The 26,141-nt window shown below is 49.2% G+C and overlaps 1 protein-coding gene across 1 annotated transcript; it reads left to right on the forward strand.

Moving 5' to 3' along the window:
• Positions 1-2,440: 2,440 nt before the first annotated feature.
• Positions 2,441-13,589, forward strand: AIPL1 (aryl hydrocarbon receptor interacting protein like 1). The gene is made up of 7 exons (XM_036756731.1): positions 2,441-2,559; positions 2,933-3,048; positions 3,614-3,793; positions 9,377-9,565; positions 10,973-11,149; positions 12,348-12,489; positions 13,052-13,589. Exons 1-7 carry the CDS (start codon positions 2,553-2,555, stop codon positions 13,252-13,254), a joined length of 1,014 nt encoding a protein of 337 aa, XP_036612626.1. The 5' UTR covers positions 2,441-2,552; the 3' UTR covers positions 13,255-13,589.
• The last annotated feature ends 12,552 nt before the right edge of the window (positions 13,590-26,141 follow it).

Below are 26,141 nucleotides of genomic sequence, written 5' to 3' on the forward strand. Positions count from 1 at the left end.
TTTTCACTATGGCGCCACTTAGCCTGCTGGCTTGAGAGCTGGATGGGACATTAGACATCACCAGTTAGTCCAACTCTGTCATTCCAAGAAGGAGCTGACTGAGGTTAAGTTGCTTTCCCATGATCACAGAGGTGGAAAAGGAGAGAGGCAGGATGCTCTCGGTTCCCAGGTTTTCTATCTATCAGCCCAAGGCTCTTTCCACTTTGCTGCTTCAACGAAACCTTACCTCTTCTGCCAGTCCGTTATGGACCCCTCCCTCTGCTGCCCTCCCCCAGCACTTCCTGTCTGAGCTCTGCCCTCAGCAGTGGCCCATCTAGCTTGTGTTTATAAGGCCTTTTGTGTCTTGTCTCCCAGCTGAGCCTGACAGGAGTACATTTCCTATCTCCCCAGCTGCCCCACCCTCATAATAGGGTCAACATTCACTTGCTTCCTCCTGTGCTGAAAGTCTTTTGGAAGGCTTATTTCCCTCATTTTGAAATAGAATAAGAGCCCCACCCCATTTGCTGCAGCAGACAACCTACAAATACTCCTGGAGTGCCTCCTGGGGGTGTGGCAGGAGCTGGGAGGCAAAGGCCCAGCCAATTCCTCATTTTCCCCCAGGACAGCTCCAGGGATCTTGTGTGCTACTTTTTATTGAGGAGAGTTCCTCACAAGGTACTCTTCCTCACCAGAAAAAAAGAGAAAGGGAGGAGACAGAGGAGGGCGGGGAGGAAAACAGAGAAGAGAGGAGAGAGGGAAGGAGGGAGAGAGGAAGAGAGAGAGAGAGGAGAGAGAGAGAGAGAGAGAGAGAGAGAGGAGAGAGAGAGAGGAGGGAGTTCTTAGGTAAAAGCAAACATTTCTTCTTTCTCTGGTTTCCATGGAGACATTTATTCCTTGGTCAAGTCAGTACCTCACATAGAATGCAGTGGATAGGACTTGGAAGGGACTGAGTGGGGCAGCCTCACTGAACTGTGGAAGGGGCATGCCCTGGGACCTGGGGGCCCCATCCTCCTATGAGGACTCAGAGGCAGCCCACAGAGGGCTGGCTCAGGCCTACACACCTCCTATCTGTGCTATCTCTCTGGCAGCCCTGACCAAAGGCCTGGGGTATTGTGGGTTTGTTCTCTATTTTGTCTTCCGCACCAGACCATGATCTCTGCACATGGAAGTTAGTCTTCCTTCCATACTGCAGATTGGGCCATTATGAACTGAGGCTTGACTCTCTTGCTTCAGGGGGAGGGTTCTCCAAGACTGTGCTTTTCACAGGGGGTGGGGGGTAGGGGGTGGGGCTTCCTGAGGGTAGTGCTTGTACTTCTTCCAGTACTCTGGCCTCCTAGGGAGCAGGACTGTATCTCCTCTCCAAGGGCGGAGGTTTTCCTTCCAACCTTCCTTACCCGCAAGAGCTCAGAAAAACCTGTTACTTTTTTGGCATGTACCCACTCGTCCAAAGAGTTGTGAGGATCAGGGCAGGCCACCAGATGGCGCCAGAAACTCACTTATTCTATGGGACATCTGCATTCAGGTTGTTGAGGCAGAGAGCTCTCCAAGGTGCTCAGAATTAGCGTCAATCCTGGAAGACCTGTAGCAGCTGCTCCTTCCAGCACCTGAGCTGAATGTTGGGGCTGTGGGGAAGTTCAGGCAGGCGGCTCCACAACCAGTTAGAGAGAGCAGGACAGTCAGACTGCTGGAAAGGAGGACAGCTTCGGACAGCCTCCTCAGACGACACCTACGCCCCCAGGACTCCCCAAGCCAGAGAACGCCCTCGCTGGGGGAAGTGAGGGAGTGGATGGGGAGGAGGGAATGGAAGAGGGTACAGGGGCTTATCATCATCCTGCATCCTCTGCACTCATTAGACCCCGTGGAGGAGCGTTTAGTTCAGCTGCGGCACCACAGTTATGGAAGGACATCTAATAATAGTGAACATTCACAAGGGCTATAAGGTTTGCAAAGCACTTTACATATGTCCTCTCACTTGGTCCTTACAGCAACCCTGGGAGGCAGATGCTGCTATTCTGAAGGTGAGAGCTTAAATGACTGCCCAGAATCACACAAGATAGCATCTGAGGCAGGTCTCCAGCTGGACTCCTCCTAATTCCAGGGTCCAGCACTTTATCCACTGTGGTGCCTTAGCTGCTTCTCGATAAGTTGGAGAGTGCTGGGTGTTTGGGGAGGAAAACAAGGAGATTGAAGGGCCTTGAGTCCCCCAGGGATGATTAGCTCAGGATGGATAGCTGTATTCAGGAGGGTTTGGCTACCTTAGATGGTTCTGAGGCTTTGGAGGTGTTTGAGCTGAGGCTGTTGGGCCACTTATTGGCTATGTTGGAATGGGGGCTCCTTTGGAGCCCTTAGCCTCCTGTCAATGAACTTGTTGGTGTTCCCAAATTTGCCAGCTTTATTTCAATATAATCAGTTTCCTTTATATCCTGTGTATTTTATGTATTACAAACATGATTCTGGGCAGGGGTCCCTAGGCCTGAGATGGCTGCCTACCGAGAAGTCCAGGACATACAAGGTGATGCTTCCTAACCAGAAATGCATGTAGAGGAATTTCCAAAACCCGGGGCCAGACTCTCATGACTGGTGAGTGAATGAGTGAGTGTCAACTGGGCTAGCCCACTCTGTCTAGCTCAATCGGATCATGCTTCCCATACCATCAGGAGGCTATGCTCCACTTTCCCTCCCTTCCCATTTCTGGGCTCAGTAATGCAGGGAGCCTGCTCAGTGGGTGCCTGGCTCGGAGTGCATGGCCTTTGTTAGAATTTAGTCTCTTCCTCTAGAAAACTGCGCTTCTTGGATTGCTGAGACCCATGGGGGCTGTACAGGACAAATCCCAATCCTCCCTCTTCAGTCATTCATGCTAAGCTTCCTGTAATCAGAGCTGGATTAGCACAGCCATCCAGCTGGCTGACAGAAAGCAGACAGGGCCCTTTTCACTGTTCTCCAACCTTACCAGCTGACAGGGCTCCACCAAGCATGGAGAAAACCTTGCTATTGAATGTAGAAGGCATTAAGAAGACCATTCTTCATGGAGGGACTGGGGAGCTCCCTCACTTCATCAATGGATCCAGAGTAAGTCAGAGGCTTGGGCTTGGGGCAAGGGACAGTGAGGGTGGGAAGGGGGATAGAAAAGTCCTGCCTAGGATATTGATTGGGGCAAAAAACTATGAACTAGTCATTAAAGTGACAAAGTCTGAGCATTCCTGGAACCAGCATGGCTGTAGATAAATGGCACCAACATGACTGATGAATTCATGTGGGAGTGGGAGGTATCAATCCAACCAGGGCTATGGAATGATAGAGAGGGTTGGATGTATTTTTGACCCTCTATCTATTCTGCTCTTCTGGGGCTGGTCTACCCAGCTGGGAAGGATCCAGCTTTTGCCTCAGCCACAGATCTACCTCAGTGACATTTTTGGAGCCCTAAATGCGCTAACTCCCAAGGAAAGGGACTCCTGTCTTCCTTCTTCCCCCACCCTGACAAGGCTCACAGATATGGTTTCTTTCAGTTGGCTACCAAGACTGCAGACTTCAGCTTGACTGGAGGCTGAATGAATCCACAAAGCCTAATAAGTGAGAGAAAGGGCTCAGAGAGGAAAATGTGATTTGTACAGGTTCTGTTGTTTTTGTGAAAAAGGTGACATTTCATTTCCGAACTATGAAATGTGATGAGGAGCGGACAGTCATAGATGACAGCAAGCAGGCCGGCCAGCCCATGCAGATCATCATTGGAAATATGTTCAAACTGGAAGTCTGGGAAATCCTGCTGACCTCAATGAGGATAGGAGAGGTGGCTGAATTCTGGTGTGACACAATCGTAAGTGCCCTGCACCACTCCATTCACATAGCAGTGCTTCCTACTAGGATGTCTCCACAAGCTTCTGCCTTGTGGACCAGAGACATCACAGAAAAGCAACTTTAAGCCTACTTTCTCATTTCCATCTGTTATAAAAACAACAGCACTTTCTGCAAGGAATCTCCCCATGTTCTCCCTCTCCATTTTCCCAAGCTCATAGTTGAAAACCTTCTTTAAGCAGTTATTCATTTGCAGGGTGTGCTCAGCCTGGGGCTGACATCCTTCCTGTGAGCCTCTCTATCTCAGAAGCCTCAGCTCTTAGTCATTAATCATCTCCCAAGCCTTGAGTCCCTATCACATGTGTGTAGGGATCTCCTAGATCCCTCACCTCCCAGTGTCTATTAGAGCCAGGCTGCAATACGTCACTTCACCACTAGTTGCTGGCAACTAAAGCAGAAATTCCTGGAGTTCATAGAAAGAAGGATTAGATTGTTTCTTCATCTTCTTCAAGTGCCTCATTCCCCAGGAGAAAACTGAAGTCCAAGGAGATAAATTGCTCGGTGTGGACAAGATTCCTGACAAGGATTTTATCTCACCTGTAGATTCCTTAAGTTTAAGACTTGGAGAAATTGTCAATCAATAACCAGGCATTGTGCTGAGCACAGGGGATACAAAGAAAGTCCCTGCCCTCAAGTAGTTTATGATCTAGTGGGGGAACAAACATGTACAAACAAGCTATAGACAGGATAAATGGGAGATAACTAACAGAGGCAAGGCACTAGAATTAAGAGAGGCTTCCTGTGGAAGGTGAGATTGTTGTTGGGACTTGGAGGAAGCTAGGGAAGCCAGAAGGTAGAGATGGAGCAATCCAGGGATGAGGGACAGCCAGAGAAAATGCCCAGAGCTGGGAGGTGGAGGCTCTTCCTTGAGGACTAGGCAGAAGACTGAAAAGTACATGGAGGGAGGGGTGTTGGAGAGGTGGGGTGGCCAGGTTAGGAAGGGCTTTGAATGCTGGAGGTCAGTCCTCTAAGTCTGGAAGCATGGCTATAGTGTTTGCTTAAAATGAAGGGCACTTGTACAGGGTACTTCTGGGAGGGCTTGCAGCAGCTGGAACCCTTTGTAAAGGGTGCTGCCATAGAAAGCTTGGCTCCTCTCTCTGAGGCCAACTGAGGCTCTGGATACAGATGGATGGCTTGCTTTGTTTTCAGCTCCCCCATTTTGTCCACCTCTTGATTCTTGGAGTTATTTATGTATCCACTTCCTTAGCAGCCTAACCTAATCCTAATCGGATCACTTGGTGGGGGGAGGGTCAGCCTGTCCTAAGGCTTGGCCCATAGGCTGACCTATTTTCTTCCCAGGCCTGGTGAGAGAGGGAGGGACAGTGGCTGCAATACTATCTCTATAGCCTTCATTGGAGTAATTCACCTCTTGGTGCCTCAGTTTCTCCATCCACAGAATGGGATCATAACTATGTATTTACTTTGTTTGGTGTTTCTATCTATTTGTCTGTGCGATTCTTTCCCCCCCCCCGCCCCCCCCCCCCCCCCGCAAATATCAGAGATGCTGGTTGAGTTGGGCATTGACTTCACAGGGTTGGTGTGAGGAAATTGCTTGGCAAACCTCAAAGCGATCTAGAAATTGGAGCTATAAAAAGGGCCAACCTTCACTGAGAGAAGCCGCTTGGAGAGGGAGGGGCAGGGTTGGGAAAGGACAAGGCCATGAAGCTCAGCTCTTTCAGAGGCAGCAGCTCAGCAGTCACATAGAATCAGTCTTTTGCTTCGTGGTGACATAAAGTCAAGTTCGCACAAAGAACAAAGGGGTCAGACCCAGGGCAGGCCTGGGGGTGGGAGCGGCAGGGCTCAGGGTGGGCAGAGGGGCTGGAGGGAGATGGTCAGACCCCTGGCAGGCCTGGGGGTTGGAGCGGAGCAGAGCTCTGCTGAGAGTGCTCAGAGGGATTGGGGGGGGGGGCAGGGCTCAGGGTAGGCAGAGGGGCTAGGGGGAGGAGGGTCAGACCCATGGCAGAAGGACTCGGAGAACCTTAGCGAGTCTCTCCTCACATGTTCCTCATCTGGTCTACTTCCTTCTCCCCTGTGGGTCACACACAGGCTCTTTTGGCTGGATACAAGCAGCAAGGGGCAGCAAAGGGTGGCACTCCATAGCCAGCTGCACCTCCAGATGTTGCTTCATCCATTCCAGCTGTGTAATGGGCCAGAACTGGTTCTGATTATTGTCAGTGGGCCTCCACGTATCAGCTTCAGGCACTCAACCCATCCCAGCCTTAATCCTCACTGAGCAGCCTCTGGCCTCCATATGTTCTTTTTATCTCCCAGAGAAGTGCTAGGGCTGTGTTCCTATCTCATCTGAAAGCCACTAACGTTCCAGCTAATGACTGCTGGAGGGTCCTGGCGGGTCCCAGAACCTTCCCCCTGCTTCCTCCAGCCCAGCCATCTGACTTGATGACTCTGACAGTGAAGTAGCTGACAAAATCTGAATTGCATCCTGGGCATCCTCAGCCAGCCAGTGCCTGCTGTCTTTGAGACTGCCCCAGCTGACTTTCATTCCCAGACCTTTCCAGACTTTAGACTACTTGGACCTCACAGCCCCTTCCTGACTCCAGGGATTTCTTTACTGTACCTCACCACCTCTGATAGATTTTCTTTTTTCTCCTTTTTGAACATATATTTAACTTTTTTTTTTACTGATTATTTGTTTTTGCATCCCTTCATTTTCAAATATGTATTTCCCCCTCCCCTTCTCAGTGAGCAAAGGATTTAAAAAAAAACAAGTCCACAAAATCAGATCAACCAACTATGACAATATATCATGTTTCACATCCATAGGCCCCCACCTTTACAAAGGAGGGACACTTTTAAAAATTTTAGACAATTGGGGTTAAGTGACTCTCCTGGGGTCACACAACTAGTAAGTGTCTAAGGCCAGATGTGTACTCAGGTCCTCCTGTCTCGGGGCCAGTGCTCCATCCACTGCACGACCTAGCTGCCCCTGCCCCACTTTCTCTTCTCTTCTTGGAGACCAAGCTGGATAGACTGCAATGGTCTTTTAAACATTTTGTTCTTAAAATGAATTTTCTTTTTTGAGGGAAGTCGGTAACTTAACACATGACCGAAACACAAACATTTTGACATGCGAAGAGCTGAAAAAGAGCTTTGTCTACAAAACTGTGAAGCTCCAACTGATTGCAGCCTGATTTTCCCCTTTAACCTGATAGTACTGATCATGCCCGCTTGTGTCCCCTGAACTTGCTTCTGCTCTCTTGGGGGTATTTGTCAAATCTTTCATCACTCTTCTTCCCTTTCTTTTCTTCTTTTTTGGTCATCACTATCTTTACCCCTTCACTTATCCAGAAAAAGCCCTTCCTTGTAACATATAGTTATAATTAGGCAAAATAAATCCCACATTGATCATTTCTGACAATATCAGTCTCCTTCAGCACCTCTAGACCATCTATCTCTCTGCCCAGAGGTGGGAGACAAGCTTTGTCATCCATCATGACATTAACAGAACTCTGAAGTCTTTCATAGTTGACTTTCTTTACAATACCACGGTACATGTCTAGGGCAGCTAGGTGGTGCAGTGGATAGAGTGTTGGAACTCAGGAAGACCTGAGTTCAAATCTGGCCTCAGACACTTACCAGCCGTGTGATCCTGGGCAAGTCACTTAGCTGCATTTGCCTCAGTTTCCTCATATGTTAAATGAACTGGAGAAGGAAATGGCAAACCACTCCAGTATCTTTGTCAAGAAAACCCCAATTAGGGTCAGGAAGAGCCAGATATGACTGAACCATAACAACAACAACAAAAGTCAGTGTTTAAATTGTCCTGATTCTGCTCACTTCACTCTGAATCAGTTTATACATGACTTCAAGGTTTCTCTTGATTCATAATTTCAACCTATTTTCATAATTCTCCTAGGTTTCTCTTTATAATTTTTTCTCTTTTCATTCACTCTCTTTTAAAAAATTTGCTTATGCCTCAATAGCATTCCGTTATGATAGTATACCATGACTTTTCCAGCCAGTTCTCGATCGATAGATACCCCTGTGTTTCTAGTTCTTCTCTACAAAATAGTGCTATTCTGGATATTTGGGCGCATATATGTCCTTTCCATCCTTCTGGGATCTCTTTGATGTTACAGATACTGGCGGCATTGCTGATACACAGCTTAGTGACTTGGGGGCACACTTCCAAAGTGCTTTCTGGAGTGGCTGGACAATACAGTGCACTCGTATGCCCTTTTATCCATAGTCCCTCCAGCATGTTCATTTGCCTTTTTTATCATTTTTGCCAAGCTGATGGGCATAGGGTGGTATCTCAGAGTTAGTTTAATGTGCATTTCTCTAATTATTAGTGATATGGAGCATTTTAAAATATGATTGTTGGTAGCTTACATTTCTTCTTTTGAGAACTGCTAGCCTATAGCCTTTGACAATCTATTGGGGAAAGACTTTTGTCCTTACGTATTTGAATGAGTTCCCTATGTATCTCAGATAGCAGACCTTTATCACATAAAGTTGTTGCAAAGATTTTTTCCCCAGTTAATTAATTCCCTTTTAATTTTAGTGATTGATTTTGTTTGTATAAAAACTTTAAAAATTCTTTTGTAATTAAAAACTGTCCATTTTCTCTCCTATGATACTTTATACTTTGTTTGGCTAAGAAGGCTTCCTTCCATAGTCATGAAAGGTCTCCTTCCTTATCCCTCCAATTTGTTCATTATACAATCTTTTTGTATCTAGTTCATGTAACCATTTGGAGCTCATGGTGGTATGTGGTGGGAAATATTGCTCTTAACCTAATTTCTGCCCAATTACTTTTCCAATTTCCCAAGAGTTTTGGCTGCAGTTGAATAACATGTCCTTGTTCTAGGAGGTAGAATGGGGTTAGGGTTAGACTATACTAATGAGCTTTTTGGCTTCTGGAGGTTGGACATGGAATCTGTCCCACAAACTGCATTTTCTAATCTTTAATGCTAATTCCAAATAATTTGAGTGATTCCTGCCAAAACAGCCAAGGTGAAGCTCTGGTGCAGTTAGCAATGCCTCCTCCCAGCTACCACCTTTTGTCCACTGTTCCCCTGGAGGTCTCCAACAGGTTTGCAAAGCCAGTTCTTCTGTTTGTGTTGATGCCTTCTTCACTGTGGGAAGAATGTAAGAGCTCTGGACTTACAGTCAGAAGGCCTGGGTCAAAGTACTTCCTGTGTGGTCTTGGGCAAGTAGCTTCATGTCTCTGAGACTCAGTTTCCTTATTTGTTAAATGAAAGAGTTGGACTAGCTGACCTCTGAGTGTCTTCTTGGTACAAATCTGTGCTGCTACAATCTCTTATGGATGCTATTTCCATCCCTAGAAAGAAGGGAGGTCTATGGGCTGGGCCAAGAAGAATATGGAGGAGGGGTCAGGGGCTTGGGCTGGCCCTGGAGATGGTCTCCTCTTGCTAGGGAAGATGCCTTAGGCACCCATCCCATTCACAGTCTCTGTCTTTGTCTCTCGCTCACTCTTGTTCTCATCCTGTTTCTCTCTATCTCTCTCTCTCTCTCTCTCTCTCTCTCTCTCTCTCTCTCTCTCTCTCTCTCTCTCCCCTCCCAGCACACTGGTGTCTACCCCATCCTCTCAAGGAGCCTGAGGCAGATAGCAGAGGGCAAGGACCCCACAGAGTGGCATGTTCACACATGCGGGTTGGCCAATATGTTTGCCTACCACACTCTTGGTTATGAGGACCTGGATGAGCTGCAGAAGGAGCCCCAGCCCCTGATCTTCATCACAGAACTCCTCAAGGTGAGGACAGAGGCGGGGGTGGGGTGGGGTGAGGATCTAAGACTTGGTCCCGAGGGAGCAGGTGGTGCAGGAGAGCCCCACCCACCTCATCCCCATGGAAGAGCAGTCAGGCAAGCTGAGAGGGATAGGGTGTGCTGGAAAGACCAGTCTAGTGACAGCAAGCATGGGGAGGCAAGTACCCAGAGAACCTTCTTCCCAGGATGGGAGGAGGAGAGTCTGAGGAAAGGCCGGAATTCTTCCCACATTTCCTTATCATTTGCATTTTTCCTTGGGGTTTATGGCTTATTGCCCACTGAAACACCTAATGACTCTCACATTTTTAATTCATTGGGTTTGGCTTCGTCTGTTGGTTCCACAACCTTTTCAATAAGCATCTCATTCCTGTGCCCTTTGCCCAACATTTGGCATCTTGCCCTGTGTCTGCTACAGAATTGAGAGGGTCTACACAGATGCATCTATCCTCTCTGTCTTTTTTTGGTCTGTTTTTGAGTTTTTGATTAAAGGGACCATCCCTTGATTAACTTCTTAAAGAGGCCTATTCACTGAATGGATGTTACCTCACTTGAAGTGAGAACTTGGAAAGACCTTAGCCAAAAAAGGGCCAGGGTCTCCCAATGCATCCTGGGCCATCTCCAGTCATCCTGGTGAATATCAGGTCACTGGACCCAGATGGTTCTGGAGGAGAAAATGAGGCTGTTGACCTTGCACAGTCCTCCCTCACTCAAATCAAAGTCTGCTGCAAGTCATGTCATCATTTTCCTGGTGTCATGGTCCTCTTCGAGAATGAAGGACAAACACAACCTGCCCTCTCTCATCTAGCCCCTTGTTTGAGCTTCCTGGGTGGGGTTAAGGGGTCAGGCTGAGGCAGAGGCTGAGGAGCTTCCCAAGGCTAGAAAACTGGGTCAGTGTAGATCCCTCTAAGCAGGTCTGAAGCCATGGGGCTCATTGACCCCATGAGGACTCCGAGGTAACCACTGAGTTCCCCACTTAAATCAACCAGGCTCAGAGCTCTGCCTTGAACTTGGCCTCAGGGAAAGAGGAGAAGGAGGCCATGCAATGCTGGCCTCTGCAAATCCATTGTCTTTCTGGTTCCTTGATTCTCTGGGCAAAGGGAGAAGAGCCAGGGTTGGGCCTAGGAGGCCTCCCTTTGGGCTGTAGGCAATATGGGGAGGGACAAGAGAAGGGGTGGCCTTAAGGGGCTGGCCTGTGCACTGTGCCTTTTTCCTCATCTGTGCTAACAGGGCTGTGAAGGGAAGGTTTGCCAGGGTCCATGGGCTGCAGGAAACCACAAGAGGGCTGCCACCCACTGCCAGTATTAGGGAGAGAGCTTGAGAGCCTTTAGAGAGAGCCAGGGGTGGGGGAGGCTCTCCAGGAGCTGATCCCTGACATCTGGCTCATCCTGGACAGGTGGAAGCTCCAAGTGATTACAAGAGAGAAACCTGGAGCCTCAACAACGATGAGAAGATGCGCGTGGTTCCCGTCCTCCACGGCGACGGCAATCGTCTTTTCAAGCTGGGACGCTACGAGGAAGCCGCAGCCAAGTACCAGGAAGCCATCATCTGCCTGAAGAACCTGCAGACCAAGGTGAGGGCAGGTCGTTCCCTGTCCTTGCCTTCTAGGCCACTTAGGTCACTGGGGGCTTGGCCTGGGGGAACCAAGCCATCTGAAGCCGTCCGTGTCTAGCCAGACATGAAATCCCCCAGGAGAAGTGGCCAGGCCACTTTGTGGTACCCCCAACAGGCCTCAGAGAAGAAGCTGCTCAGAATCTCTGATGTAAGGGAAGTGGATCTAGAGGGACTTTGGGTGGGGAAGTCTGCCAAGTGGCCTTGTAGGGGAGGCCAGCGTGGGTGGCAGGTGCTCACATGTGCATGCATGCGCGCGCGCGCGCGCACACACACACACACACTCTCACAGACACACACACACACACACTCACACATACACACACACTCTTGCACACAGTCGTGAACCTCAATGATGAGGAGCATACACACAGTGGACACAGCCAAGAAAGATGATAGAAGCAGTAAGCATTGTGGGCTCAGTCAGTCAGTCAGTTAACTGGCATTCATTCATTGGGAATGAATTCTGAATGGATCCAGGCCCCAGTTCTCCTTGGTGCATGTTTTCTGATTCTGTGTGGTCTTTGGAGCACCATGTGTGTGTATATGTGTGTGTGCGTATGTGTATGTGTGTATACGTGTGTGTGTGTGTACATGTGTGTGTATGTGTATTGGGGGGGGGCATCCAGCATGTGTCTTGATGGCTCTGGGAGAAACCCTCTCCCATTTGTTGGGAGAATCCCTGAAGCAGAGAATCCACCTGGTGGCAGTCCCCCCTTGGCTGCCAGGATGATCTGGGGAGAGCGAACTTCCAGGCCCACTCTCCGCAACTCCTGCATGTTTCCTGGTGGTCTGGTCCCCCATATCCTCCCTAGACCTCTGCTCTAGCCCAGTCCTGGGCTGGGGATGCCCATTGCAGAGAAAGGGCTGCACTAAGCCCGTGTAGCCTACCTCTGTCTCTCCCCCTCTATCTCCTCCCCCACCCCACCTTTCTGGCTTTGTCTCCCTCCCTCTTTCTCTTCCTTCTCCCTCTGTCTTTCTCCCCCTCTCCTCTTCATCCCATCTCTGTCTCTGCCTGTGTCTCTCCTTGTCTCTGTCTCCTTATCTCTGTCTCCCTCTCTGCCTCTTTGCCTCTGTCTCTACTTCACCCTTTCCCCCTTTTCCTCCCTCCCTCCTCCCCCTCCCCCATCTCTCTGTCTCTGCCCCTCTCCCCATTCCAGGAGAAGGCTTGGGAGGTTCAGTGGCTGAAGTTGGAGAAGATGATCAACACCCTGGTTCTCAACTACTGCCAATGCCTGCTGAAGCAGGAGGAGTACTATGAGGTGTTGCAGCACACCAGTGACATCATCCAGCACCACCCAGGTCCCAGCTGGCCTCAGGGAGGGGGAGCAGGGGGAGACAGGGCAGCAGGTGGGGGTTAGGGGGAGGGAGGCAGGGGAAGGGGGCAGAGGGAGGGGGCAAGGGGAGGGGAAGTAGCTGACAGCTGGGATAGTGAGATGGGACCTAGCTTTGTTCTGCTTGGCCCCAAAGGGCAGAAGAGCCAAAAGGCAGACTGAAACTGGAGGGCAGGAGAAACTTTCCAAGCATGAGAGCCATCCTAGCATGGAAGGAGCTGCTTCCGGGGGCGGTGGCCTCCCTCTCCATGGAGGTCTCCAAGCAGAGTCTGCAGGACTCCTTGTTGGGGACGCTTAGGCCTAGGTCAGATCCAGGAGGACTCTGAGGTCCCTTTACTCTCCGACGTGTATTCTGAGCAAGATCTGAAGTGTGATTCCAAGAGTGAACTGAGGGGGCGCTCTCATAGCCGAGTGTGAGGGAGCAGCTCATTCAGCCATAACTCTGGCTGCCCTCTTCCTGAGGTAAAGGCCAGTGTTTGGGATCAGAGGTGTTACTGTAATGACAAGTGTCCAATCCTTGTCTCCTGCAGGTATTGCAAAGGCCTACTACGTGAGGGCCAGGGCTCATGCAGAGGTGTGGAATGAAGCAGAGGCCAGAGCAGACCTGCAGAAGGTGCTGGAGCTGGATCCTGCCATGCACAAGGCAGTGAAGAAGGAGCTGAGGGTCCTAGAGATCCGGATGGAGGAGCAGCGGGAGGAAGAGAGGCAGCGCTGTAGGAACATGCTGGGCTAAGCCTGGGGAAGGGCTCAGGGCCGGGAGCTGCCTGGTGGGCTCCATAGCCTGCTGAGGCTTCACTCACAACACCAAAGCAGGAGGGCCTGGAGGCTGGGTCTGCTGATCTATAATTGGGCTGTTGTGTGTAGTGTTTGAAAGCACTTAATTCCTGCCCGGAGGGTCTCATGGAGCACCCTTGCTCTGGCCTTCCTCTACTGCAGAAGGCACTCCAGCAGTAGGGCAGCACTCTTCTGCTGGGCAGGGTTCAGTCACTTTGCCAGCGGGGCCAGCTCTCAATGCTCTGTTGTGCATTTAGAAATAAAAATGAAACCAAACCTCAGGCCTCTCTGTTCTACGACCAGGGTCCAGAACTCAGATCTCTCTGCCACTCTAACACAGCCTGCTTTAGAAAGGCCTCTTCTTGCCTCTCCCCCCATCCCCGTGGGTTCTCTAGGCTTGGGGCACATGGCACCATTCCACAGATCATCGAAAGACAGTGAGTGCTCTATCCTACTCTGGGTGACCTTGGACGGTGGGTTGTACATACAGAAAGTTCAGAGAAGGCCCAGGGCAGGGCAGGAGCAAAGGCTACTTTGGGAATGAAAGGCTAGAACAGCATTAATGAAATATTTTCTTGGTGCTGAGCCCTGGGATCACAGATGGAAAAGTCAGATGGCTCTTCCTCTCAGGGAGTCCCCATTCCAGTGGGAGAGGGCCAGCTAGCTAGAAGTGGCCACTAGGGGGCACTGGGGATAAAATTAGAATCAGGTAGACCTGGGTTTGAATACTGCCTCAGACACCTAGGGGTTAGTGATCTTGGCAAGTCACTTGACTACTCTCAGCTTCAATTTCCTCGTTTGAAAAGGGAAGATAATGGGCAGCTGGGTGTTTAAGTGGCTAGAGTGCTGGGCCTGGAGTCAGGAAGACCTGAGTTCAAATTTGGCCTCAGACACTTAGTAGTTCTGTGACCCTGTGACACTATCATTTTGGTCTCTGCTCATGGCCCCACTTTTTCAACCCACTTGGTCTCTCCAGAGGCTGAACTCTCCCCTCCCTGTGTTTGCCTCAGTTTCCTCATCTGTAAAATGAACTGGAGAAGAATGTGGCAAACCATCCCAGTATCTCTGCCAAGAAAACCCCAAATGGGTCATGGAGAGTCAGACATGACTGAACCAAAACAACAAAATGGAGCTTGCAAGAATACCTGCCTCCCGGGTAGCTATGCACTTTGCAGACCTTAAAGGCTCCCAGGCTCTGTTTTCTTTAGGGCTCGGTGAGATATAGATGTGCATCTGTGGATGGGGGTCCAGGTCCTTTGGCATCCGTCACTTCCATGGTCATGACCACACCCCCTTGCTTCAACAATCTGGCTAGTAGCTGCTGTGGGGGTGTAAAACCAACAACAACCAGCTCACAGAATGCTGCAAGCCCAGGTCTTTTGATCTGCTTTACTAAGGAAAGCAATATTAAGGGGTTAACAATCCCACTTTAATCCAGCGTACAACTATCATTCACTTAGTTCAGGGGAAAAAGCCAGCACCCTGAACTTCAGAGCAAATACAAATTTCAAACATCAACAAACAGACCTTGTCTGATTCAAATCCCAATTCATAATTACCACAGTTGTTAAACCTGAAAATTTGGTTGAAGGAAACAACAGAGCTAGGTGGTAGAAAAATCCATGTTGTTTATTATTCTCCCTTAAAGCATAGCGGAGCTAGCTTACTTGTACGTACAAGGAGTCAGAGCAGAAGCTCTGGCTGCCTGAACAAAGCAATGAGAAAACTTATATACGTTATTTTAGCAGAGCTAGCAAGCCTGTATGACCTCATTTTTATGACCCCCATGTATGTTTAACCATGATACAAGAAGAGGATTTTCCTTAATGGAATAGATTGTAAATACAACAAATTAGATAGCTGACAGAGTGTCAATTGGAATTACAACCCCAGGATCTCTGTGTTTAATTGGCCATTAACATTCCACAACATAGTACATGCCCATAAAATATTAAGATAAGGAAAAGTCACATAATTCAAGATAGTGTCTGGGGTCAAGGTTTTCACCCTTAATGGCCATGGACAGAGCAAGGAATGCTCCATCTGGATTTTGTTGATATAAGATAGAGATATCTCTGAGCTTACTCAGAGAACAAAGAGACTGTTAGGATCAGGCTTTTCTTCTGGTTAAGTAGTTCAGGCCCTGAGTCTTACTGAAATTACAAAAATGATATAAAATAGTATAATATTTTCCACAGAGTTTAACCAAGTCCAAACATCCGGGTTTACAAGCTGGAGGGCTCTTAACTACAGCTGCCCAGAGTCTCCACATCAGGGTCCCACCAAGAGTGAGAGCCCTAAGCAAATACCTCTGTCTTCCCTTTTTATGCATTCTTTAGCCGTCATCAAATGTCGTCTGAGAGACCAGAACTTAAGCTCTTACTATTGGCTCTGGAGTTAGCACCTCCCCCTAGGACCTTGAGGGCTTCACACTCACATCTACTTAGCACCTAATAGCTAGGGGTTTTGGGCCTACTTGGGGACAAGATATAATCAGACCTCCCTTCATTGGCCCCACCTGGAGCCCCACCTTAGTTACCAATTCACACCCACATAGTCTTAGCACCTAATAGATAGGGATTTGGGTCTGGGCCTAGTAAGACTCAACCAAAGACAATTAATCATTTTAAAACAGTAAGAAAGTCCCAACTTAATTGATATTACACCCCTGCACCACTGGACAGTCCAGAGATTCTGAAGGAGGATTTTCTTTTCCTCACTAGATGTGGCCACTGGGAGTGGGGTTGGTCTGCAGCACTGGTGGAGGCAGTTGCAAGGTCCCATCTCCACAGGGGTTGATGATGGTTGCAGTGGAGGGCTGGAAGCAGAGCTAGCTGCCTGGGATCACTGGCTGGGGCTCTTGCCCTCAGGGTCTGAGGCTATCTCCCTCAGGGCCTGAGGCAGGATGGTGGTGGTTGTTTGATCCACCTAGGATAGGCCCCCTTCTGGCTCTTCACTGTGACTCATCTGTCACAGAAGGTTTCCTGGGGGAGGGGGCAGGAAGAGAGGAGGGACTTGACCTTTCTGAGGTGTGGGATCCCAAATAATGGTCCAGCTGAGCCCTCCTTGGGCATTGTGGTCAGACCCCCCCTGAGGTCAGGAGGGGTGAGTAGGGCACTGCCCAGGGCTGGTTCTGGTTCTCCTTTACTCACAGAAACAGGCTATGAATTATTAATATGTGGGAAGCTTACACATCCTTTGCTTGTGTAGACAATGTTCTGAGCCCAGGGATTGCTGAGCTGTCTCTTCAGTATGGGGACGTGTCCCCTGCATTTATCCAGGCCTCCTCAGTCACACATCTGGGCACTGGCTGACTGGGCCTGTGACTTGGATAGGCCTTGGATAGCCCTTGTCCTCAGCCTTGTTCAGGCTACACTGTCTCCCAAGGATATAGACAAAAGAGCCCTGGCACCTCAGAGTCAGAAGCTCCACCATGAAGTAGCTGGGGGACTATGGGAAGATCATAACCTCACGGAGCCACAGTCTCCCCATATGTAAAAGGAGATTGATAATAACTGTGACACCTATCCCATAGTCTGGTTATGAAGCTCCCAGACCCTCTCTTTTTCCTGGACCACCTAGAATCCAGCCCCTAGCTCAGGTACCTAAAGCATGTGGCTCAGCCCCACCATTGTGTTCACTCTGACAATCAGTAAAGGATACCTAATTAAATTATATTGAAAGATCACCAAAGATATCCCTATTCTCAGCCAGAATGGACTTACCCCAAAGTCCCCACACCATCTGTGGGAGAGAACACCCAAGTAGACAGCACACCTGAGCAGAGAGCATGCACACATATGACCAGGAAATGTGTACTTCTCATGTGGCCAGCTTGGTGAAGCCCTGGGACTCTTCAGAGTCACTGGTGTCCTCGGGTGACACCATCATTCTGGTCTCTGCTGCTGGCCCCACTTTTTCAACCCACTTGGTCTCTCCAGGAGCAGAGCTCTCTCCTCCTTGAAGCCTTCCTCAGCTTTTTACCTGTGATCAGGAGCAGACCCAACCTTTTAGTACTCCTGTTCTGAGCCAAGTTCTGTCTGTCCTTGGTCGTCTCCTTTTCTCTGCCTGCACTGTCTCTCTGGGTAGTCTCACTATTCCTTTGGCTTCCTCTCACCTCTCAAATCTCTCATAGGGAGTTCTTTGAACATTCAGGGTGGTCAGTTCTTGTTTGGGAGTTTGGTTTCATTGATTGAGGATGAGTTGATTGGCTCAGACTGTTTGGGATCAGAGCTACACCCTTTTTTGCAACTGTGAAAGGGGGTCAGATGCATCCCTTTTTGGAAGGTGCACCAGAGAGCCATGGAAGGAGGAATGGCCCTGGGCCACCAGGGGTGGAGAAGTTCATAAATATACATTGTTGGTTGCATGTTCCACCCATGTCACCTGAGAAGATGTTGAAGATTCCAGCCTCCCAGAAAAAAAATGAGGAATTCCTTGGCAGAGCCACCCTACCACGGAGAGAGGATTGTGCCATGAGACTGGAGAATCAGCAAAGGTCTAAGGCCACAATAAGGGGAGATTGGGAGCAAAACCTGGACTTTACCCCGATGTCCATGAACTGTTGGGACAGTGTGAATATTATGGGAAGGGGGAGGGGAGGGGAGCAATGAGCTAAAGAGATAGGATGGGACAAGGTTTTCATCCAAGATTGGACTTGGTCTATTTAAACCAGAACCTGGAATGGTGCCCTGTGGCTTAAACACTTCCCTGTTCCAGCTCTAAAACTTCTTCTGAACTAGAACTTTGCATCTTCAGCTGCTTACAAGACATTTCTTCTTGGATTTCTCACTGGCGCCTCAAACTCAACATGCCCCCAGAGAATCCCAGCACCCTTCTGCTCCTCCTTGTTTTCTTCCTCCTCCTCCTCTCCTTCATTCTCCCAGGGCAGGGGGTCCCTTTAAATAGTTCTCCATCCCAACACTAGCAGGGACTTAATCTATATCACTGGATGGCCTGACTTTGGATCAGAACATAATGGGGCCTCCTCTGGCTTGGACTGGACCAGGAAGACATTGGGAGACAAGGAGCTTAGTTTTGGGTGTGACACTAATTCATCTTGTGTTCTCGGGCATGCCCTTTTTGGTTCTTGTGACTCAGTTTCTCCTGCTGCAAAACAAGGAAGGCACCTCATCATCCTGGCATCCTGGGCTTCCCCTTGTGATGTGGGCATCTGGAAGGTAATGAATGTGCTGTTAATGTGATTAAAGATCGTCCCGACCATTAATCCCCTTAATAGGCCTCAGGTGGAGTTAGTTAAGGGATGCTTGTTTAGGTAAGGCTTCTTTGTAGGAAGGCCCACACCCTTTTGCTAATTAGGTCACAAGAGGTGTGAGGGTAGCCTTTAAACTCTGAAAACTGCAAGGGCTCTCAGAACTACAAGCTCTCAGAATTGTGGGAAGAGAGGACACAGGCAAGCAGACAACTAGGGTTTGAGATCGAGGGGTGATTGAAGGCACCAGCAGAGCAAAAGGTTACAGAATGGCTTGGCTCCCTGCTGTGATATTGTGTTTTAATTTCCTTTCTGTTATAATGAAGTGGATTTACAGGTTTTGGGATACAATTGCTACTATGTCAAATTGGAGTTAGTGGTTTTCGGATTTGATCCTCTGGTGTCTGAATAAATGTTTTACTTCTTCTGCCTTCTATATGGAGAGTCTCTTATATTCTGCGATACAGAACTCTATAGGTACATTCATGGTCACCATCGATATTGTGACACTTGCCTTACTGATACAATGTGGTTTTCGGGACTTTATCTTTTACTGCTAGAAATGGTTCTTTTGGCTTCCTCCATAATCATCAGTTCCTGATGCTGAGAAGTGACAGGTAATTCTTTTTACGGAGGTGACTCCCTTCAACAAGCTCCTTAAAATAACCTCCAAGGATTTACATGGAGCCTTCCATTTGAGGATTAATTATGCAGCCCTCTTTTCAGGCAGTCTGGAGGCAATCAGAACAAGGGAAGACAGTTGTCTTTGTTAATTATTAGGAACAATTATTGGCACCCCAATCCCGGTGCTCACCAAGCCTCTGCTGTAATGCATGCCTGCCTGTGTGTTCCTTTTTCATCTCCTCTCTTCACCAGAATGAGAAAATGGGCCTTCTTTGTGGGAGAAGATGCTTTTCCTGCTCCCTGGTCCCACTGGCAGCAGAAGGATGCCCGTAGTGTGGATGGGCTGAGCTGAGTCAGGCTCATCAGTCTAAGGTCTGGACAGGACTCCATCTGCAGCTGAAGTTGGGGGCAGTCTGTGCTCTGGGTAAGGGGTCAAAGGGGCCTTTGGGAAGTAGGCAGAGATGGCAGCTGCCTTTGTGGTATATGCAGCCCTGAGAAGGCCCTGTCTTCCCCTGTCTCTCTCCCACCCTTTTATCATCGGTGCCTGGAATTCAGCTATTATAAATGAATTTGGTTGAAGAAGGAGGCTTAGCCTTAAGGAGAAGATGTGTAGGGGAAAATGCTAGCTTAAGTGTTTGATGTTGTAGATGTGGATTCGCTGTAAAGTGTGGAAGAATCCAAACCTTCTCTTTGGCTTGTGCTGACCTGTGCCCTGAGTGTGTTCTTGGCTGGGTTCTTGGCAGACCTTGGAGGAGGTGATGTTTCTCTGACCCACCTTCTTTGACTGTATTCACTAAACAGGTGTAGGGGTGGGGGTGGTAGTGGAGGGGTTTGCAGTCAAATAAACGGCCTGAACACATGATGCTAAACATAGGCAAAGGGAGAACAGAGATTTGGATGCTCCTACATGGGTGTAGAGCAAAAGTTACCAGCTCCACTCAGTCACTTCAGTGCTGCTAAAGTAAGACTTCAGTGTCATCTGCGTGGCCAGTGCTACCTGCCAGAGGCATGATGAGAAGAGAAAGAAAAAATTTCTCCTAATAGTTCTAGGGGAGTGGTTACTGAGGCAGAAACAAAGCAGTTCAAAGGACAGATTTGACCTAAACACTTTGGCTGGATGGCTGATGGGGTTGTGTTTTCTAGTACAGACATCGCAGGCAGTGGGGTGAGCCTGGTAATGATGCAAACCAAGCCCTCTGCTTTCTGCCCTCCGCCCCTATTCCTATGAAACTCTCACTGGGAAAGCTGAGGTGAGCTCAAGCTTCCTGGCTTTGCACCAGCATACAGTCTGGGACGGTGTATTTCTGAGGGTGGTGAAGGGGACTCTTCCCGGAGTGGCTCACTCTCAGGCAGGTGGCAGGGTGGAGGTAGGCAGAGCCAGCCCCAGCCCTGCACCTTGGCCACTGTCGCTGATACACAGTAACACAAGCTTGCTGCTAGGCCTCAGAACACTAAGGGGATGTTACCGGATGGAAGGAAGGAGCAGAGTAACAGTGTCTCACCCTGTTACACAGTAATACAAGCTTGCATCTGGGGCTCAGAACCAGGGACAACCGGCTGGAAGGAAGGAGCAGAGTCAGTGTCTCACCCAGGCCCCCAGCCCCAAGCTTTGGGTCCAAGCAGCAGCGCCTTGAGGGAGGCCACTTTCACTGGAAACTGCTGCCCCGAACTGTCCGAGATGGGCGCCTACTGGCTGTGGGTCTTCTAAATGAAGCAAGCTCAGGCTTGGAGGCAAAACCACTTCCAGAGAGACATCAGATGAGTCCACTAAGTCCGAGGAATATTTCTTTGCACCTGCAAAAAGCCAGCTCTCGTCTGGGCAGCCGCTTCTCTTCCCAGGCCTGCGTCCATTGGGTTGGGCAGTTTTCTTAGCTCCCATAGGAGCCTGGAGCATAGGGTGATAGTGGACCTCAATTGGCCATGGGGAGGGGAACAGGGCAGGTGGGCTGCATAGATGTAAATGAAGCCAAAGCTGTCAGGGGGATGAAGAGGGGCTTCGAAATGTCTGTGGACAGTAAAGGAGCTCCCACTTGGAACCTTCTCCCCTCTCTCCCTTCCCCTTACCCCCTTCCCCGTTCCCTTTCTCCCCTCCCCTTCCCTCCTCGCCCCTCCCGCTGCCATTCTTCCTCCTCTTCCCTTTCCCTTCCTTTCCCCCTCCCCCTGTCACCCAGCCCCCACCCCCACCCCAGGAAAGTAGCTGCAGGGGCTGGGCTGCAGAAAAGGCTTCTGGAATATTTATGAGCAAGGCAAGAACACTGTGAAAGGTTACCCCATTCAGGCCGGATTTACCAGGGGCTGATGGGAGTTGAGGAGGGGGTTGTCACTGGCACCAGGTTTCCAAGGCTGCAGATGGCCTATCTGTCAGACTGAGTGCCAGGTTTCAGTGGAGATAGGAGGCGCTAGGCTGGCGGTGGGGGCACCCTGTGGAGGTGGGCCAGCCACTGGCACTGCCTTAAGAGGTGCTGATTTCAAGAGGAAATTCTCTCTGAAAGGAAGTAGATATGTGTCCCTTAAATAACTAGAGAATAATTAAGAATAACACAGAAGAGAAGGGGGGTCTTGGCTAAGGAGTTGGGGACCCTGCCCATGGCCAGAGAGAGCAAGGGAACAAAATTTAACAGACCCCAATTAAATCCCCACTGTACAAGACACAGAACAGCACAAGGAGAGGGGCTTGTAGAGAACAAATAGGTAGTGGAAAGAAGCCTCGACTAGGAGACAAGGGGACTGGGTCTGAGTTGGGACGATTCATCTTTGTGGGACTGAGTTTCCCAGTGTGTAACATGAGGCCCTCGTCCCTACTGGCTCTAAGTTGTTAAGAGAAAGACGGTTTATGGCTGGGGTCAAAGAGTTAGAAGAACCATGGAATGTCAAAGCCAGAATTGTGCTTAGAGATCCCTGAATCCAGTCTGTGTCTGTCTGTCTCTGTCTCTGATTCTGTCCACCCTGTTTTCTCCTCTCTGTCAATTGGGCCCTCACTGCTAGGAGGCAATTCTACACCTCCCTGATTAGCTCACCATCCCACTCTCCACAGAGGCTCTTCCAAACCTTCTCATCTCTCCTTAAGCCTCCCATGGCTCCCCTTTCCCTCATCCTTTTAGCTGAGACCCTCACCTCATATTAAGCAGAAAAAACCTGAGGCCATTTCCCCCTCTCTCCTCCTCCTCCCTGTCTCACATGATGAAGCGGCCTCACTCCCTACCGCCTACACCAGTAGTCCCCTTCCAGCCCATCTCCTCCAACAGATCATCCCCCTCTGTCATCCCCCAATCTCTCCCTCTCTGCTGGCTCCTGCCCTACTGCCCACAAATATGCCGGGAGTCTCCCCCATCCTGACAAAAGCCTTTCTTGGATCTTTCCATCCCTGCTAACTATCATCCTATATCCTTGAGTAGGCATCCATACCAGGTGCCTCCTGATACCTCTGCTCTCACTCTCTTCTCAACCCTTAAAATCCAGCTATTATTCCACTGAAGATCTCTTGATCACCAAGTCCAACAGCCTCTTCTCAGTGCTCATTATTCTCAGCCTGTCTGCAGCCTTTGACACTGTAGATCACTCTCTTTGCCAACACTCTCTTCTCTCTGGGTTTTTGGGACACCTCCCCAAGTTCTCCTCCTCTCTCTCTGACTGCTCTTCCTCTGTCTTCTTTGCTGGATCTTCCTCCAGACCACACCCTCTAACCATAGGTATCCCTCAGAGTCCTGGGCCCCCTTGTCTTCTCCCTCTAGATGACTTCACTGGGTGACCTCATCATGGATTTAATGGCCATCTCTATGCTGATGGTTCTCAGATTTCTCTGTGCTGATTCAATCTCTCTGATGCCCTTCAATCCCACATCTCCAACTGCTCTTCAGACATCTCAGACTAGATGTCCAGTAGACATCTTAAGCTCCATATGTCTAAAACAGAACTCCTTCTCTCTCCACCTAACTCCATCCCCTTCCCTGTTTTTGTAGAGGGCAATGTTGTCCTCCTAGTCCCCCAGGCTTGAAGCCTAGGTGTCACCCTTGGCTCCTCACTGTCTCCCACCCCCCACATTCAATTTGTTGCCGAGGCTTGTCAATTTCACTTTGAAGCATCTCTCCTTTTTTCCTCAGACACTCCCCCCACCCTGCTGCAGACCCTCATCCCCTCAGGGTTGGTGGTCTGCCTGCCTCCAGCCTCTCCCCACTCCCTTCCCCAATCCATCCTCCATTCAGCCTCCAAATTGATTTTCCGAAAGTTCAGGTCTCTCACCTCCTACTCTATAAACTCCAGGGGCCCCCATTGTCTCTAAGATCAAATACAAAATCCTCTGTCTGGCATTCAAAGCCCTTCATGATCAGCCTCCTCCTACTTTTCCAGTCTTTACACCTCATTCCTCCCCAGTCACTCTCTGATCTCGTGACACTGGTGCCCTGGTTCTCCCTGACACCCTCTGGACTCTAGACATCTTCAATAGCACTCCATTCTCATCTCAGCCCCTTGGCTTCCTGGGTTTCCTTCGAGCCTACCTAAAATCTCACCTTCTATAGAAAGCTTCTGAATCCCTCTCAATGCCATGCCTTTCATCTGTGAGCTACTTTCTACTCATCCTGACTCTACACACAAACACACACACACACACACACAGACACACACACACAGACACACGCACACTTTGCTGTCAAAGGAATATATAAGAGAAAAAGAACACAGTCTGGTCACTCACTTGGTGCAAAGGAAGGATTTCTGATGAATGGATGACTATGCTCAGTGACATATCATAGAGCGCAGAGAACAGAAGGATGGCCCTTGGCATGTTGGGTGGATCACCTATGGTAAGTTTATGGGGGGACACAAAGAAGATGTATGAGATTGGCAGGTAGGAGTGGATGGACATCAGTCTGAATTGTTGGTGATAACAGTCCCATCGAGAAGATCCCCTGAGGACTTGGGTACATTTAATGGGGCTCCTGATTTCTTGCTATGTTGCTGCTCTAGGGAGACAGGCTGCATTTTAAGAGTCAGGCAGGCTGGTGCTCCATGGTGCTCCCTGGGGAAGTTATTCCTGAAGGAAATGAGTGGGCAGCCACCCCACCAGCTGGTTCTGGTAAAGGTTAGAGGAAGCACCACATCTAAGGAAAGGAGGAAGATGAGAGCCCATGTGTGGTCTCAGGTGCTCCATCCTGACTGTTCAGATGAGCTGCCAAGCCAGAAAATGGGGCCAAGGACAGGAAAGACCTCAGGGTCAATGCCTTTCCTCTGGGAGGCTCCAAAGCTCCCAGGCTGCCTCTGCCTGCCCGCCTGGATCTCCTTCCTTGCCAAACAGAGACAAGCCAACTGAGGACTCACAGTAGACAAAGAGTATCATCAGGGCATTGAGTTCAAGTCTTTCTTCTAGGGCTGTGACTTAGCCTTTCGAGCTCCCCCTTCCCATCTGCTGAGGGGTGCAGTAGAGAGAGCTGGGCCTGGAATCAGGAGGAACCGAGTTCAAATCTGACCACAGACACTTCCGAGCTATGTAATCTTGGGCAAGTCTTCTTCTGTTCTGCCTTTCCTCAGCTGTGACATGGGGAAAGTAATGATTAAAGTTCTTTAGAAGTAATTTAAAAACAATGGATTTGTTGTATTTGAGCCTGGAGAACAGAACTAGGACCATGGACAGAAATGGCAAGAAAGCTACTTTGAGGTGAAGAGAGCAGTACAAGGTGGGAAAGAGTGCCTGCCTTGTGAGGTTCTAGAGCACAGAAGGGGTTCTTGCCAGGGCTCCATAGACTCTTTCTTTTCCTGTTTTGATAACTGGCTTTAGTATCAGAGAGATCCTTTGTGACCCTGTAAGTTTCATTTAGGCATTTAAGGAAGGAAGGTTTCCCCAGACGGACCATGGGGTATCTGGGGTGTCCAGGACACACATTTTAGAGGATCATAAGATTTAGACACAACTCTCTCCATACCTTTACTTTCCAGAAGAGAAAGATAATGTGACTTGGCCTAGGTCATGTGTAAATACCAGAGGGTGGATTCAAACCCAAATCTCCAGATTCCAGAATGGAATGCTGATAGGTCAATGACCTTGAGGTGGGAATGTCATGGAGGGGCTGCCTGCTTGGATATGATCTGGCCTTAATGGACTCTGAGGCCCCTTTCACCTCTGAGATCAGGTAGTCTACAGCCAGCCATGATGATCTGAATGCCCCAAAATCTTTGTCAAGGCTGGGGACCATGGAGCCAGGAGCCAGGAGGAAGCCAAGGGTAAAGTGTAAGCTCATTCGACCTTGGCTATAGCTTTTATTAATTGAAACCAAGGAAAGCTCATTAAGTTTTGTGTTTTTTAAATTAACAGCAATAAAAACACCACCCCTCCCCCCAGACTTCACTCTAACCTAAATGGATTTTTTTTTTCCTATAGAGACTCACAAGGACAGGCTACTAGGCATTATGGGAAAAAACAGTTAAATCACAAATCTTTGGAAATATTAAATGATGTTAATGCCTACTTGTGTTCTGTGGCAATCAGCTTGTGTCCCATGGATCCCACTTGCTTCTAGAAACCCTGGCTCAGTGGAAACTGTGAGGCAGATAATCATTCTGTCATTGTGGCTTGTGCCCCCAGCCAGGGCATTCTCTACCAGCAGAGAACCAAGCCAGGGAACCATCATCACCTTACACCCAGAAGAGGTCCCCAAGACAGAGAGCAGGAACCTTCTCAGTGGTCCAGAAGGGAAGCCTGAGTCTGATAGAAGCAAAACAAGGAACCTGCTTCTAGTCCGTGAAGGGTGCCAGCCTCCAGTCTCAACATGTCGCCCAGTGAGAACAGTTCTATACACTGGCTTCACAGTAACAGCCATTGCTGTGGTGTTTGGAATTCACCGAAGCTCTTTCCACATAACATTCTCTGGCATAGGCAGCGATGGGGTTGTTATCCCCATTTTACAGACACTACTACTACTGCTACCACCTAACATTTATGTAGTGCCTACTATGTGTCAGGCACTGTGCTAAGCGCTTTACAAATATGATCTCATTTAATCCTCACAACAACCCCG

This window comes from Trichosurus vulpecula, chromosome 4 (genome assembly GCF_011100635.1).
Source record: "Trichosurus vulpecula isolate mTriVul1 chromosome 4, mTriVul1.pri, whole genome shotgun sequence".
Lineage (NCBI taxonomy): Eukaryota > Metazoa > Chordata > Mammalia > Diprotodontia > Phalangeridae > Trichosurus > Trichosurus vulpecula.